Source organism: Melanerpes formicivorus, unplaced genomic scaffold (genome assembly GCF_026170545.1).
Source record: "Melanerpes formicivorus ecotype bairdi unplaced genomic scaffold, bMelFor1.0.p_v2 SCAF_7, whole genome shotgun sequence".
In the NCBI taxonomy this organism is placed as follows: domain Eukaryota; kingdom Metazoa; phylum Chordata; class Aves; order Piciformes; family Picidae; genus Melanerpes; species Melanerpes formicivorus.
In genome coordinates this window covers 17095083-17109791 of record NW_027142359.1, presented here as the reverse complement: position 1 = coordinate 17109791, position 14709 = coordinate 17095083, and the positions used below count along the sequence as shown (strand labels likewise).

The 14709-nt window shown below is 36.6% G+C and overlaps 1 protein-coding gene across 1 annotated transcript in view; it reads right to left on the bottom strand.

The window, feature by feature from the left end:
* Nucleotides 1-14709, bottom strand: part of PKN2 (protein kinase N2) — a 54256-nt gene that overhangs the window by 27918 nt on the left and 11629 nt on the right. Inside the window, exon 2 of the mRNA XM_068141204.1 lies at nucleotides 2735-3035. Within this exon, the coding sequence (XP_067997305.1) occupies nucleotides 2735-3035 (301 nt within the window). The remainder of the gene's footprint in view (nucleotides 1-2734; nucleotides 3036-14709) is intronic.

Below are 14709 nucleotides of genomic sequence, written 5' to 3'. Positions count from 1 at the left end.
GACCTTTCAACCTGTCAACAGAAACAGTTTAAAATTCTTTGGATCTGACAGGTCAAAAAGATCATCGTCTCGCAGTATTACACCTCAGTGGATCTCAGTCCTAACTACTACTTAGAAGCTGTGAATACCTACACAATATACTCTAAAAGACAGAAGAAAACCAGGGCCACCTCCAAAAATACTAAAGTGCATAAAGAGAACACAGACCTTGACTCTCACAGCTCTTGAACACTCTATATTATTTTCAGCAGTTATGCTCTGCACAGTCTAAAAATTTCTCATGTCCTTCTCTGTTTAAAGTAATTTGTCACTAAGTAACCAGAAAAAGGTCAAACATGGGCTGAAGCGAAAAGCTGCAACTTAGAATAGAACTAACCCCTGGAAACAATACACTTATTTTGGGAGCTCCTACATTTAGAATTAATTTATTATTATTATTAATAACAAATAGTTAAACTCACTGTCAATCCAGAGCAAAAGCAAAAATTCCCAAACGTGAGGTAAGTGTGAGCTCTCCACAGAGGCACCTTCTGTCAGATGGCAGTGATCTGGAGGGCTACATGGCTATGTACTTGCCAATTGTTGTGTGTTTGTACACACACAGAGACACAGTTGGTATGCCTGAAGTTTTACATCACCAACCTCATACTGCAAAAGCCAAGCTCACCAATGGTTAGTCAAACCTAAGACTTCAGTATTAAAAGATCAGAGTGTCGCTGGTCTCAAAGAAGACAGAATGTTTAATGATAATGAATTACTGCCCATGAATAAGGAAGAGAATGGGCAATTAAATAACAAAGCAAACAATATCAAAACCACCAGCATTCAGTTTTGGAGGGTGGATGCTTGTAGATCACTCAAGACTACTTGTTGTTTGGTTGTTTCCCCTCCCCCCCCACCAGTTATGCAATATATTATGTTAAAATGAGTCTTACACAAGAACACTTACGTGATGTGTGATACTATACAGACATTATAAAATCTCAGTAGAATTGCTAAGTTTTTTCTTGTATACTTCAATAATTAAGACTAAAAAACAACACTTTGAATGGAATGAAAGTTAAAAACATAATACCAAGAAGTTTAGCAAAAGCAGGTAGAAGCACATTAGTCTATCAGCCTTGATCTTTCATCTCTTGAGCCCTTCATGAAGTCTCTTGTATCTGAACACAAGGTTAGATGAGCCTGGCTGCTAACAGCTAATCACAACAGCAATGGCCATTGCTGGCCTTTTCAGAAGTGTACCAAAGATCTGAACAACATAGTTTGGATACGGGGATCTAAATAGTCTCTTCAGAACTAGTGGGTGCTTTCTTAGAGTTTCCTGAGTCACACACAAGGACAATATTGCTCACTAACTCATTGTGATTGCTTTGTGATACACTGCAAAGAGACATTCCAATGAGAGCATTCTGTGCTCATCCCCTTTTCAAATTGTACTATTAGCTGAACTCCACAAATTTATGTCCACACAGATTTTTATACTTGGTCTATATACAGTTTATACACAATTTTCTGTCTGTTCCACTCTTCCTGTTCATTTAAAAGCCACACTACTGTCAACACTGAAGCAAATTTTCATAAGCCTTAGCTGAAAAGGAACAGAATGCTTCACATCTACTAGACATTGAATGGCTGTGAATCATTCATTATTGTATTCATTCCCATTTTATGAGGCATCAACTACTTTTCCTCACTAGCTTCAGCTGTCCCCTCTCCTTTGCCTCTTGTATCTGACAAAGATCAAAAGCAAAAAAACCTGCCAAGAAAACAGAGAATACTATGCAGGCCACAATGGACACTTTGATACTCTTGCAGCATGTCAGAGGGCAAGACAGTATGAATTGCTGACATTACCTGCATAAATTCTCACTGTAAGCAACGTTTCTACACAAGGATCGTGCTATGTTTTCTATTCTACTGTCCAAGCTTTGATGAACATTTGTTAACTTTCTGCCAAGAGCCTGTGAAATGTAAAATGACCAAGCTGGCAGTATCTCCTGAGTCACTTCACAAAGCTGAAAAAGGACTGTTTACTTTCACAACATTCCATCCTAAAATATGAATCCTGGTATTTAAACAAAAATACCTTCAGAATTAGTGTTGACTCACTGCCACGCCACAGAAAATACTAATTAAACCAATTACAACCATTCTGTGATTCCCTAAAAACTATTTCAAATGGTCTTTGAAATGGTAGCCACACTGTGGAAATGACTGAAGAAATATTTGGGACAGTAGATAGATAAATGGTGCAACAGGAAAACACTTTGTAGACGTTAGATTTAAGTTAAAAAGAGACCAAAGCTTTTGAGTACACGGTATCAATTTTTTCACTTGCAGAATAAAAGCTGACACGTAAAATGTAACTCAGAGAAAGTCACTGAAAGAGCTGCTGAAATTTGCTTTTAAGTAGTGGAAAACTATTAGGAAATATTACAGTGATTGGGAAAATATTTTAATATAGTAATAACTGAGAAGTGAAGGTCTGGTACGTGTTAAGTTAGTTTTCATTGCATCATCAGGCACTTTGCAAAATACAGTACTACAAAAATAGTTTAAAACTCAAAGGGACGGGACACCTATTTGTGAATAAAATCAAGCAAGCACGTGTAAGTAGCAAACTCACCAGCTACAGATTTGCTCATTCCCAGAGTGACTTTTCCCAGTGAAACAGGATACAGGTTATTGAAGCTAGGAGAAAGAAAACTGAATTCACAATAATGTACATTACCTGCAACATCTTCTGGATCCGTTACAACAATGTGTGCATTTAACTCCTGTAACTTATGATGTAGGTCTTCTAACTTCTTATTTGATTTTTTCAAAATGTTGTCCACATATGCCAAGTTCTTTTTATCTGTTGTGACCTTTCTGAGGTTCTCTGCTCCCTCCTTGATTTTAAGTTCCTTCCTTATTTCTCGCTTGATTTGGTCCTTTATTTCATCCAGCTTCTGCTGTACCATTGTATCAGAAAAGTCCAACTTTTGGCCAGTGCTTACATTCTCAGAGGCTAGAAGACTTTTTGCATCCCCCTAGAAAGAAAAACAGTAATGTGACTACCAGGAAACGCTGCTTCTTGACAATGCTCATTGCATATGACTAGGCTTTAGGCCTCTGTATATTACATGCACAAAGCTTTGCAAGGCCATTTGTGATCCACGGGTCAACACTCATGTTGCTCTAAAGCAACGATCTCACAAAACATTACATGTTAAATGGAACTACATTTTACAAGAGATTTATTTCAAATTTAGTGACATCTTTACTATACCTATTTTTAACATCAAGAGATTTAAATACTTCTGGATGTGGCATGGCTGCTTGCCTGGCAGTTATATGCCTCAGAGCTAATGACTCACATTTGTAGTTTTCTAGATTTAATTGTGTTTTAATATAGCAAATGGATATAGGAAAGAAGATTAACTTCTAACAGCTATTATCTATGATGAATTTTTGTACATTCACTAGAATAGATTCTTTTTAAAGATTGTATAAAAGAGAAATTTTAAACCTCACAACTTAGTGATGTTTGCAAATGTTTACAAAATGCCAGCATCTTTCATAGAGATTTGTCAAGATGTTGCAAGAACATAAATGTGCTGATTTTTTATAATTATTCCTGAAGTAAAGCCTTTCACTTAAAATCATCTTACTTTCTTATGCATGCAAGGTAGGTAAAAATGTAAATAAATAAATAAAGGGTTGCAGTGTTGAACATGAGTTGGTGTAGTAAGGGAAGAAATCTTCAGACCATATGAGGTCACGCTTGTTCAGGATACAGAACCTACATCAATAAAGTACAAATACAATTTAATTACATTCATAGTAACACTTCCTGTGTATCTTACACATGGACCCCATACAATGAATAGACACTGGGTCCTATCCAAGTCTAAAACAAAGCCAAATGAATATAAATCAAAGAAGGGCTCTCCTGAACTTAGAATCTGATCCAGTCATAGTTCAGGATGTATTTCGTAAATATGTGGTCTGATCTATAAGTAACCACCCAAAAGAGAAAGTTTCCAGTACATTTTCTTAAACAAAGATTTAGTAGATCTCTGATAGGTTTGGGTAGACAGGAAGGCATTTGAAGGGATGATTAAAAATTCCAGAGTTTTTGGAGTAAGATTAGTTGTCACCACTATTTGCTATTGGAAACACTGCAATACACAGCAAAACAACACGGCAATTAGTAGAAGAAAACACTCAAGGAGAAGTTAAAAAACTACAGCATTGAACTAATAAGCTGTAAGAACACCCCAGAACATATGATCTCTAGATACAGTCCACTGTGACTTTTTTGTTTATTAAAATATTTTGGGCAATGAGAATCAAGAAGGTTGATAGGTCATACTTGCCAACAGGTAATGCTGACCAAACTCTTTCAGTTTGTACACACTCCAGTAATACTGCTTTCCATAGGCAAGATCCAATCTACTACACCTCAACTATAACAAGTTTACTAAATCATCTTTAAACTCTTCTTGTGAAAATATTTCTACCCCTAGCTGCTACTTAGCACAAAAAGTTAGCAACTCAAAAGATTTGTAAATATTAGAAGCTGTTGGAACCACCTTACCAGAGGATTTGTGAAATTCAGTAAAAAAGACAAGAAACAGGGAATTTAGAAATGACAAACTGAGTAAGAAACAAGAGAAGGGGAAAAATATCATGCAAGTATATACACAAAGTGCACTTGTGATGTAATGTATGTACATTACTTTATGTACATACTTTAATGTATGTACATTACTTTAAGTGCAGATTAAAATAAATAATTTACTATGCATATATAGAGAGGCTATTAGTAGGTGCACTGGGAAATGCATCACATTGTTTCTATGCATGCATATAAAAAGAATTGACTTTCTAAAAATAGGAATATTCAATAGTGACAAGAAACTAGTACAAGGGTTCATATCCAAAATGAAGGAAACCAACCATGATGTGTTGAACATTTTGAGGAAAAAAAGGAAACTGAAAACAAATTCATATAGCAACTGTACAGAAAAATATTTAAGTTATAAACATATGCAACTTAGGCTCAGATCTGTGGTTTCCTTGCTTGCGTAACACATAAGAATTGAGCCTATATATATATAAAGCCCTTCATTATTAGTATACTACTATTTAGCTTTAAAAAGAAATCAACCCAATGTTTATAAATAAAAATGTGTGCATTTTGAAACTGCAATCCTTTGTACATGTTCTGCAAGCTTCCTAGATATAAACTCATCATCTACATCCTTCAAAGCATGGTATGACACTTCAAAGTTGACAGAACAAGAGGTAACTGCAAAAAAAACCCAAACCAACAAACAACCCTAAACCCAAAAGAAAACCTTTATTTAATATTCCCATAGTACCTGAACTATATTACAATTATGTCAAGAATGTAATTTCTCAAACAGAATGATGTAATTAAATTATAAATAATTCAGAAATATTCTTTACTAGGGTTTCCCAAAGTGACTTCAGTTAGTTGTTTATCTATTGAACACAAACATATTTTGTTACAAGGGAGATTTTTATCCCTCTAAGACCTACTTCCCACCTGTTAAAGGGATACTATGTTCTTCATAAAAAGGTTTCTTGGCGCCCTTGTTCCACATACAGCATCCCTCACAAGTATTCAGTTAAATTAAATCTCCACGATCATCAGTAATTTGCATTCAAATTTCCAGTAATTAAGTTGGAATTCTCCTCAGCTTGAGAGGTCTCAGCAGCACCTGTGTCCCTGGACATAAGGATTTCAGGATAGGGAGTCTTCTTCAATCTGTTTCTGAGACAGCCAAGAGTTCTATAGTGTGGATGCTAATGCTGCAAGCTGGTCACATTGCCTGTGACTTTAAGTATTCATCTTGAAATCCCCTTCCAAGCCACAGATGATACTTCTCTCTCTCTCTTGTCATCCACAGTTAATTATACTTTTGAACTAAAAGTGTCCTGTCATCTAGTTACCTGGACGTGTCACCTAGCACAAAGGTCACTATGAAATAGTCTTCCAAGGAGGCAACTGTGCACTCTGTGACCCTGAAGGTCACAGTGGAGATCAAGAGCATGTTCTACAAGCAACACTGCTCTGCTTCTGTGCTGACACGTTTTGCTGCTGGGATGCAACAAAGTTTGAGACAGATCCTCATGCCAGAGAGATGAGCAGCCTCTGTCATGCTCCATTTTAAAACTGAGATAATGCCAAGATGGACACAACAGGACAGAATATCCAATCGTTCCAATAGTTGAGCAAGAGAGGCAAGGCAGCATTCTCCATTAAGAAAAGCACATCCCAAAATGCCAAACCTCAAACACTACTTTTAAACTGAGAAGTGACATAAACCACCAGATATTCTCACTTAATTTAATGACAATCTTGTTAAAGCTCATTATTAAGATCAAACAATTCTTTTTGCCATTTGGATAAACTCCCTCCCAGGTTAAGCCTCACATCCATTAGGTAGGTGTTCCGTCCCATCAGTGTGAGAATTAAGTAGGTCAAAAGCAACAACGGCTGGAGGTGGGGGCCAGGTCATTTCCTTTACACTGCTCAAGCAGGCAGGATGCAAAGATAGAAGAAATCAAATCATTCACATTCTCTATGCCAAGAAACCATCAACAGACTTTGCACAGCCACTTCCTTTACTTACCCTCCCAGAACCATTTAACATAGAATATACTGAGAGTGGAAATGCTCTGAAGCCAATAATGACTAAACCACTCCTGCTGGCAAAATAGAAGAGCAGGCCTCACTGCATTAAAATCTAAGACAGAAGAACAGGCAGCAAGTTATCAATTTTCAGTTTCTTTTGTAATTCTGGTAGTGTTCTTATTGCTGGTTAAAACAGAGGCACCCATCTTTGCTGAGTAGTCCCAGGACTCAGCATGGTATCCTACCCGTTGCACCACAGAAGACTGCTGGTGACCTAGTTCTTTGTCCTAGCAGCAGTGAAGGGCAGCAGGCACCCCGCGCTGCTCCTAACTGCCTGCTTCTGGACTGTATGGGAAGCAATTAGAGGCAGTGGTGCATACTTCTTTGCACTGGTAAAATACATGTTTATGTGCCAGACTAGAGATTTCTGAAACATTTCAGCATGTAATGAAACTGAAGCTATGTTTATTACAATATACTATCATGGACCACAAATTAGATACTACTGCTTAATAAAAAAAGCCTACATATATAGCTTTCCTACAGCAATGGCCTAATGACTCAACCTTGCTTTGATTGCTGGCTCAAAGACAACCTACTTATACACAGATAAATTCAAGAAGCCAGCCTTCAATTTCTGTACTCCTAGGAAATGTTTTAAGTATGCTTGCTGAAAATAATGGGTAGTGGTCTGAGCATGTCTTTTAATAATACACAGAGTCTATTCTGGCTGATGTGGTGGAAGAGAGTAATAATGGTGTTTATGGAAACCCAGGGTCAATTCTGAACCAAGTAATCTGTAAAGCAGGTGCCTTGCCAAACTGCATTTACCACCCAAGCTGACATATAAGAATCAAACAACTAAATTTCTGAATTATGGAAATGGTACTGCTGCATAGAAGAGTCCCACAAAGCTGAACATAACAGAGAATCTGCTTAAGTTGTGTAAACTTAATGTCTTCCTCAAAGTGCCACCACTTTGAAGAGAAAGGTAACACTAAAATCCCAGGCACCAGGACCTCACAAAGACTCGCTTCTGAGAGCACAGTACTGTTGCACTGTATCATGCCATGTATTCACCATAGAATATCTAATAGGGCAAGAATTCAGATTGCTCACTTCTGGCGGGGATTGTTACAGAGAGGTAAGTGGAGCCTTAAACTACAGCACCCTTAACAGCTGGTGGGTACTCATGCACAATGTAACTTATACTTTGCACTAACTCACAACGAGTGTACTCAACCTGCCTTTAGAATAAATAACTAAATTTTAAAAACCCCAAACATCACAACTCACAGTAAAACTGTATTTTTCCCCCCCTCAAACTATCAGCATGTAATTTTATATGCTCTTGACTTTTAGCAACAAATTCAAGAGATGATAATAGATAAATAGACAATGAGAAAGCCTGTTTGACAGCTACTGTAAAAAATGCTTGGCTATTTAATACAACTGCCATCATGTCAAATATATAAAATTATTTTGATCTTATGTATGATTAAAAAAATTTGTCATAATACAGAAAGACTAAATGTTTATTCATTTCTCATTTAATTGTGAAGAGCTGTAATACAGACTTGGAATAATTTAGACTTCTGCATAATTTTATGAATAATCTTTTAGAGAAGGTGAAAAAAAAAAAAAAAAAAGAAAAAAATAATATAATTTTTCTGAGCTCACTGTCAAGGTCCCCAAAGCTCTCCATAGTAATTCCTCAAACTACAGTAGCCTTTGATTTTAAGAACAATGTTTATCGATTGCAAACTTCCCTTCTCCCCACCCTCCCCCCATGAAGTCATTCATAAAACCAGATGTGATGGCTTGTCTGGATTACTGGAACTACATAGACCATTTCCTCCTGCCCAGAAGGAAATGTGACTGTAGTCAAGATCTCAGCACTCACCCAATGTAATGAACAAAACAAAACAACAACAAAAAAAATATGTCGGAGGCTTAATAGATTTTGGCATTAGTTGGCTGTGCTAACATGTCACAAATCAGGATTTAAATTTAATCTAAGTCACAGCTCTCTGCTTTGTAACAAGAGGGTGTTTAAGGCACAAATATCCATAGTGTATTGCATTATACATGGATGAACTCAAGTAGGACACGATTAGATGGGGTTCAATTCCTGCATGCAAACAGTGAGTGCCTGCCTGCATCTCTACCACATGGAATAGATACCATTTAAAAAAGTGTTCCTCATAACAGCCATGGCCAACCTACAGTTCTCAGTCAACTGGTTCCCTCTGTCCCTCTCCCAGTTTCAGCTGCTGTTCTGATGAATCCCTCAGGAAGAATGTTTGCTTTTAATCACACAATAACTGCTGGGCTACAAGCACTCAGTCATGCAGCACCTGTATGGAAAGCCTTCTGGACTGCCTCAGCCAGAACTTTGCACTTTCATAGGTAATAAAATTCTCTGGTAATTCTTTGCCAACATCTAGGATTCCAGCCACAAACAATCCTTGATTAGGCCAGCATTTAGTAATGTAGAGAGCATAATCTCCAAAAGCTGCCCTAACAGTAGCACAGAAGTTGTGTCCATGCAGTGCTGTGCCAATATTGATTATAGAAGGGGGCACAAGAGCAACTTCCTCACAATGGAAGGAAAATGTTTAAAGGAATGCTGCCTTCAGCTGCTTCTCATTGTAGCAAGTCTTGATGGTCATATACTAGGAGAAAGACCTGCAAGGAGGCTTGCAAAGAAATTCTCCACAATCATCTTTCTCATGATTTTGAGGACTTGACCAAGGCAATATGCAGTTGAATCTGAGATCAGCAGATGGCTACAGTATCCAAGAAGCATAACTAGATATTCTCACTACAGCTAGGGTACAGACACGGGAGTAGTTTCTAAACTTTTATCTGTAACTTCCAGTTCCTGCTCCCAGCCAAAAATTCCAACCCACCACACCAGAAACAAACTTGACCCCCTCTAGTTTCAGGTGGGCACAAGAAACAGTACAAACTTCCGTTATGATGAATGAGGCCTGCTGTCACAAATTTTATATGCATGTGTACAGGAACAAGATCAGCATAAGAAATTGTAACACCACCACTCCTCCATTCTCTTTAAGACCTTGCTGGTTTAGTTTTAGTTTAGCTTCTGATTTTCAAGTATGTGTGAAGTACCAATGATAATAACAAGATAAAGAAGCAGAATACATTCTCAAAAGAAAAATGCATTTTACGTGATTAATAGTTTCAAGCAGACCACATACAGTAGTAGAAGGTCTATTAAATGCCAAAATACAAACAAACTCTTTCAACATAGAGGGGAAAAAGCTTTTATGCTTTTATGAACTGTTTAATACCATACTGCATGCTGGAAGTATCTCCAGGAATGATGCATCATAGAAATGTGCCAAGACGAGTGAAGTAATTCTAAAACACAGCCTTCCCTAGATGCATGCAATAGGAGCACTGAAATGATAATTTCTCATCTAATTCCTGCTCAGAAAGAAAATCAGGTGGATTGAATTACAGTTCAGTAAATGAAAGAGAAGCAATTTCAAAGAAGCACAATATGCTTTTTAAAAAGAAGTCCCTTAGTCACAGCTTCTGAACTGGAGCTATACATTTAGTACACTGAAGTGCGCAGTGAAAATGGATATGCACCTCTGTCATACGTCCCACTGCCAACACAGGAATTCCAGGCAAAAACTTGTCTTGCATTTGCCAAATTTCATCTGGAAAATTTACTCTTCTTTTGAGACATACTTTGGGGGAAAATTCTTAAGATTCCATTGGACAAATCAATATGTAAAGCTCAGTAAATAGTGGAGAAATTACTATTTTTCTGTGTTTGACAGTTTGAGGCTACCTTGAGGGGAAAAAAGCCAACACCTGAATTTTAAAATTGATAGCAAAAATAAGCACTGACAGGGAGTTAGGTTTTGGTGAGCTTTGGAGTTGTTTTGTTTGTTATTTTGAACACTTTCAAATAAACATGGTAGGTTTTTTTGTTTTTTCTTCATGGGGACATCTATCATTTTCTGTATCACAAAATGATATCAAAATCTTTGTTCTAATGGCCTCAAATTATTTCTTGGCTATATACAGCATGTACTTTTAAAATAACGTGTACATTTTAATTTTCTTGCCAAACACTACACACTTTAGAAATTAATACACTCGTTTTGGATTACTTCTAGAGACTAAAACAAGGAATTTTGGAAGATAAATTCTTATTGCTAGACTTGACTCAACCTGATTGATTTCTCTGTACTTACATTTAGCTACATTTGGTGCAAACTCTGTTTTACTGCTCTGAAATGCTTCAAGTCCAACATAACTTAATGAAGAAACAGAATTAATGAAGATAAAGTGAAGGCCATGCAAATGTTGTGTGGAGAACTTGCTCCTAAGTACCAGTAATACAGAAACTAGTAATCTGTCCGCTAGAGATAAATACCCTTCCACTTCCCCAAATGCTACATAACTAGTAAAGTATCTGCTGAAGTGAGTGCTAAAACAAACATGTAAAATAAAGCATTGCATATAGCTCAAGATGCTTGGGGAAAAAAATACTACTGCTGTATTATCCAAGCTACAGGACATAATACTTAATTTGGTATAAGAAATTTTTCAAAGGTAAAAAGGTCAGTCAACAGACGTGAGTCAGAATCATGCTTTATGACTTTGATAACTCCTCCTTAAACACAACTCGCTGTACAAAGGTGATAGTTCCTTGGGCAAACATCCAAAGATATATATTTGCCTTACTGTAAACTTAACATTGCAACTATACATTTTCAAGGGCTGCAATATTAACTTTAAGATAAACTTAAATATCTGCTTGGGATGAAGTTTTAATCACTGTGCAGAAATATCAAAATGAAGCCGCAAGGAACCTCAGTCATTAATACTTACTGACAAACAGGTCCACTCCCATTTGTGAGGTGGTTTTCTTCTATTACAATAAAAATGAATTGGATAATAGCTACTATTACCTAATTAGAAGCTATTTGTATGTATCTCAAATAATGCAACAAATTGAACATTCTTCTTGTCCATAAATTAAGAGTATCAGCTATTGCCACACCTGTAAGTGGTAGTACTGTAATTGTTACACATTCTAACTAAGCTACAGATGAATGCTAAAATGCCTTCCTTACTCAAAACCAAGTCAATAGAATTTGGGACTTCTCTGCTCTTTCAGTGCAGTTTAAAAATCCTGAATGACTTCAATAATATAAAAGAAGCTAGTTAACAGGAATTTCTCTAACACTTGTCAGGATGGTGTTGAAGAAAAATACACTAATTACTTTAATCTGAAAAGAAGAACAAAGTGATCTGTGTATTAAAAATATCCATTTCTGGGATGGGCAATTATAATTTGGAGGAAACAAAAATTGTGTTTCTGGCAATTAGAGCTTTCAGAACAGACAACTGATAGGTTAGTCCATTTAACTTTACTATATTTTACAGGAGTTATTTTTAGTCATTGCAAAACTAATGGAAGAGCTGAGAGTCAACATTCCACTCTAATTAAGCCATCGTCTTTAGCAGCCAAGTATTTTGTACATAAATGCAGCAATACATATCAGAGATAATACTAACATCTGTTTTATGAGGCAACAGGCCAAGTGGCTAAATACTAAACCTTGGTGAAGAAACCAGACTTTTTTGCTTTCTAAGACTGCATGTCAATGCCTTTGCCACACCTTATGGGTTTCTCTAGCTTGGTAGCTGAATCTTAATATTACAGGAAAGAGATGTATGTTTGTATTTATAAATGCACTACATCTTCAAACTCCAGAACTGAGAAATCTTTTACCCTACTTTTGTCTGTATTACCTGAAGTTACTTAAGCTCATGCTCTACCCTTCAACTAGCTGGAAATACTGCTCCTGTTTTCATCTCCAGCAGTAAAATAAGGATGGAAAGGCCTCCTTAAATCCTTCCCTCATCTTTATAGGTGGTCAGTACAAATAAGTACTGCCACACCCAAAATTTTGCTTTCAGAGATGCAGGCATCTCATTCCATGCCTTTCCAGTAAAAGTTTATGGATGAACACAGAGTTATTTATAGAAGCATTACTTCACATCCCCATTTGTCTGAGACTTTTAGAGAGCATCACTGATGCACACTGTGATACATCTGAATACTGTTTTTGCAGTCCTTTCTCTGACTCTTAAAATATGGTAGGAAATTTCTCATTGGTTCTTAATGTCCATTTTCTATTTAAGAATTCCCTAGGTATTAGAGAAGTCTTCAAGAAATAGAAGCCCTTGTTAACCTACAATACAAGCAAATTTCCTGACTTAACTGCTTTATGTGCAATAAAAAGAAGAGGCAGGTGACTTCACTTACTGATTATTTGGACTACAAAAAAAAAATTCTTAACACTGCTTAAAGCTTCAAGTTTTGGTTTTAAAAACTTTTTACATTTTCTTAGTTTTTAAGAGCCCTGATCCCACACTAACCTCCAGCACAGTAATCCAAATCTACCTTCTCATGACCCACAATGAGCCTCTGACATTTACATGAAATTGACAGCGATAATACAAGGCCAGGATTTTAGCTGAAGGGGTCTCTCTCTCTCTTTTTTTTTTCCTTTTCACTTGGTTTTACTACTTATGCTTAGCCTCAGTACTATCTCCCAAGCATGATGCTACTGATTTTCAAATATACTTGTGTAGGGTTCTCTTCCATCTAACTCTTGTTACCAGTATCAGCTAAATTGAAAATGGGAAATACCAGCTTCCAAATAACCCAGTGCACCAGTGAGACCTGCAACCTAACAGAAATAAAGCAGCATAAACTAACAGCTTTCCAAAGCATCATGTATAGATGTGCCTATAAACACAAATCTTAAAGATTATGTTATAAAGCCAAGTTTACATAGTAATGGCAAAAAGCTCTCAAGTGTATTAAACTAAGTGAATGATATATTGCTTTTTATACTGACGAGTATTCAAAAAGCCCACAATGAGGCATATTTGTTAGCAATTGCTATGCCCTTCCTTTTTCAGAGTGGGTAAGATTACACATGCACCATATGTGTTTTCCAGCACCAGTCATGTGAATGGAATCTTGAACATGGCATCTAGTATCGGTTTATGCTGAATTTGTTAATATTAAAAGCCTCACCCTATCTTACACAGCACACAGACACAGCAGTTTTCACACGTACTTACAATTTTAAACAATGTTCTGAGAATATTTGTTGCCAATAGGCCAGTGCAACCGATTTTGACATGTTCACATGTCATTTCAAGACATCCTTCTTCAAGGCTAAAAGTTTTGTCTTCCATTTTATTTCAGTTCAGAATCATTTTATTAAGCAGTCTGAGAAAAATCTTTAGTTAGTAACTGAAACTGTAGCATGAAAAATATGTTAAAGAGAAGCAGAATATTCTCCTTTATTAATAACCAAGAGCTACAAAAAAATACAGTACATATGACATTCAGCAAAACCTTCATGAAGATGTCCTTTATGCTAAAGAAAGACACTTCTGCAGTCAGAAGCTATTTATGGTTGAAGTTGAACCTGTTGCATTCCCAAGAGTACCTACTATGTTCCTCTGTAATGACCTATCTAATATAAAGCCTGTCATCGTTAGGAGACAAAAATATACAAAGCAAATTTTGACTGAAAAACACCATCAGGAAGACTTCTTTTGCTTGATCAAAGTGACCAAATATTCTGTCAGAGACTTAAATTTTAGGAGGCTGTATATGAAAGGGGTAGATGGTCGTGGTTTATGGGTGTGAGGCACCTGAGTGTGTGCATTTTAAGGCTCACTCAAGCATTCTATTGAAGATATGAAGAGTCACAAGAGAAAAATAAAAAGCAGTCTCTATAATAAAAAAAGAAACTACACAAAAATAAAGTAGTCTCAATCTGTCTACACCATCTTCCAAAATAAGATACTGTATTTAGCTCAGGCTAGCATGTTCTCAACTGTACACTTCTCTGACTTTTCTGAGTATTTCTTTTTAACACCCTTTCTTCACTGTTTTACGTAGCCAGGATGTAATGAATTGGCATTATTATATATATTTTGGTTTACAGTCAGTGCTTCTGCCAAGACACATATTCTCCCCA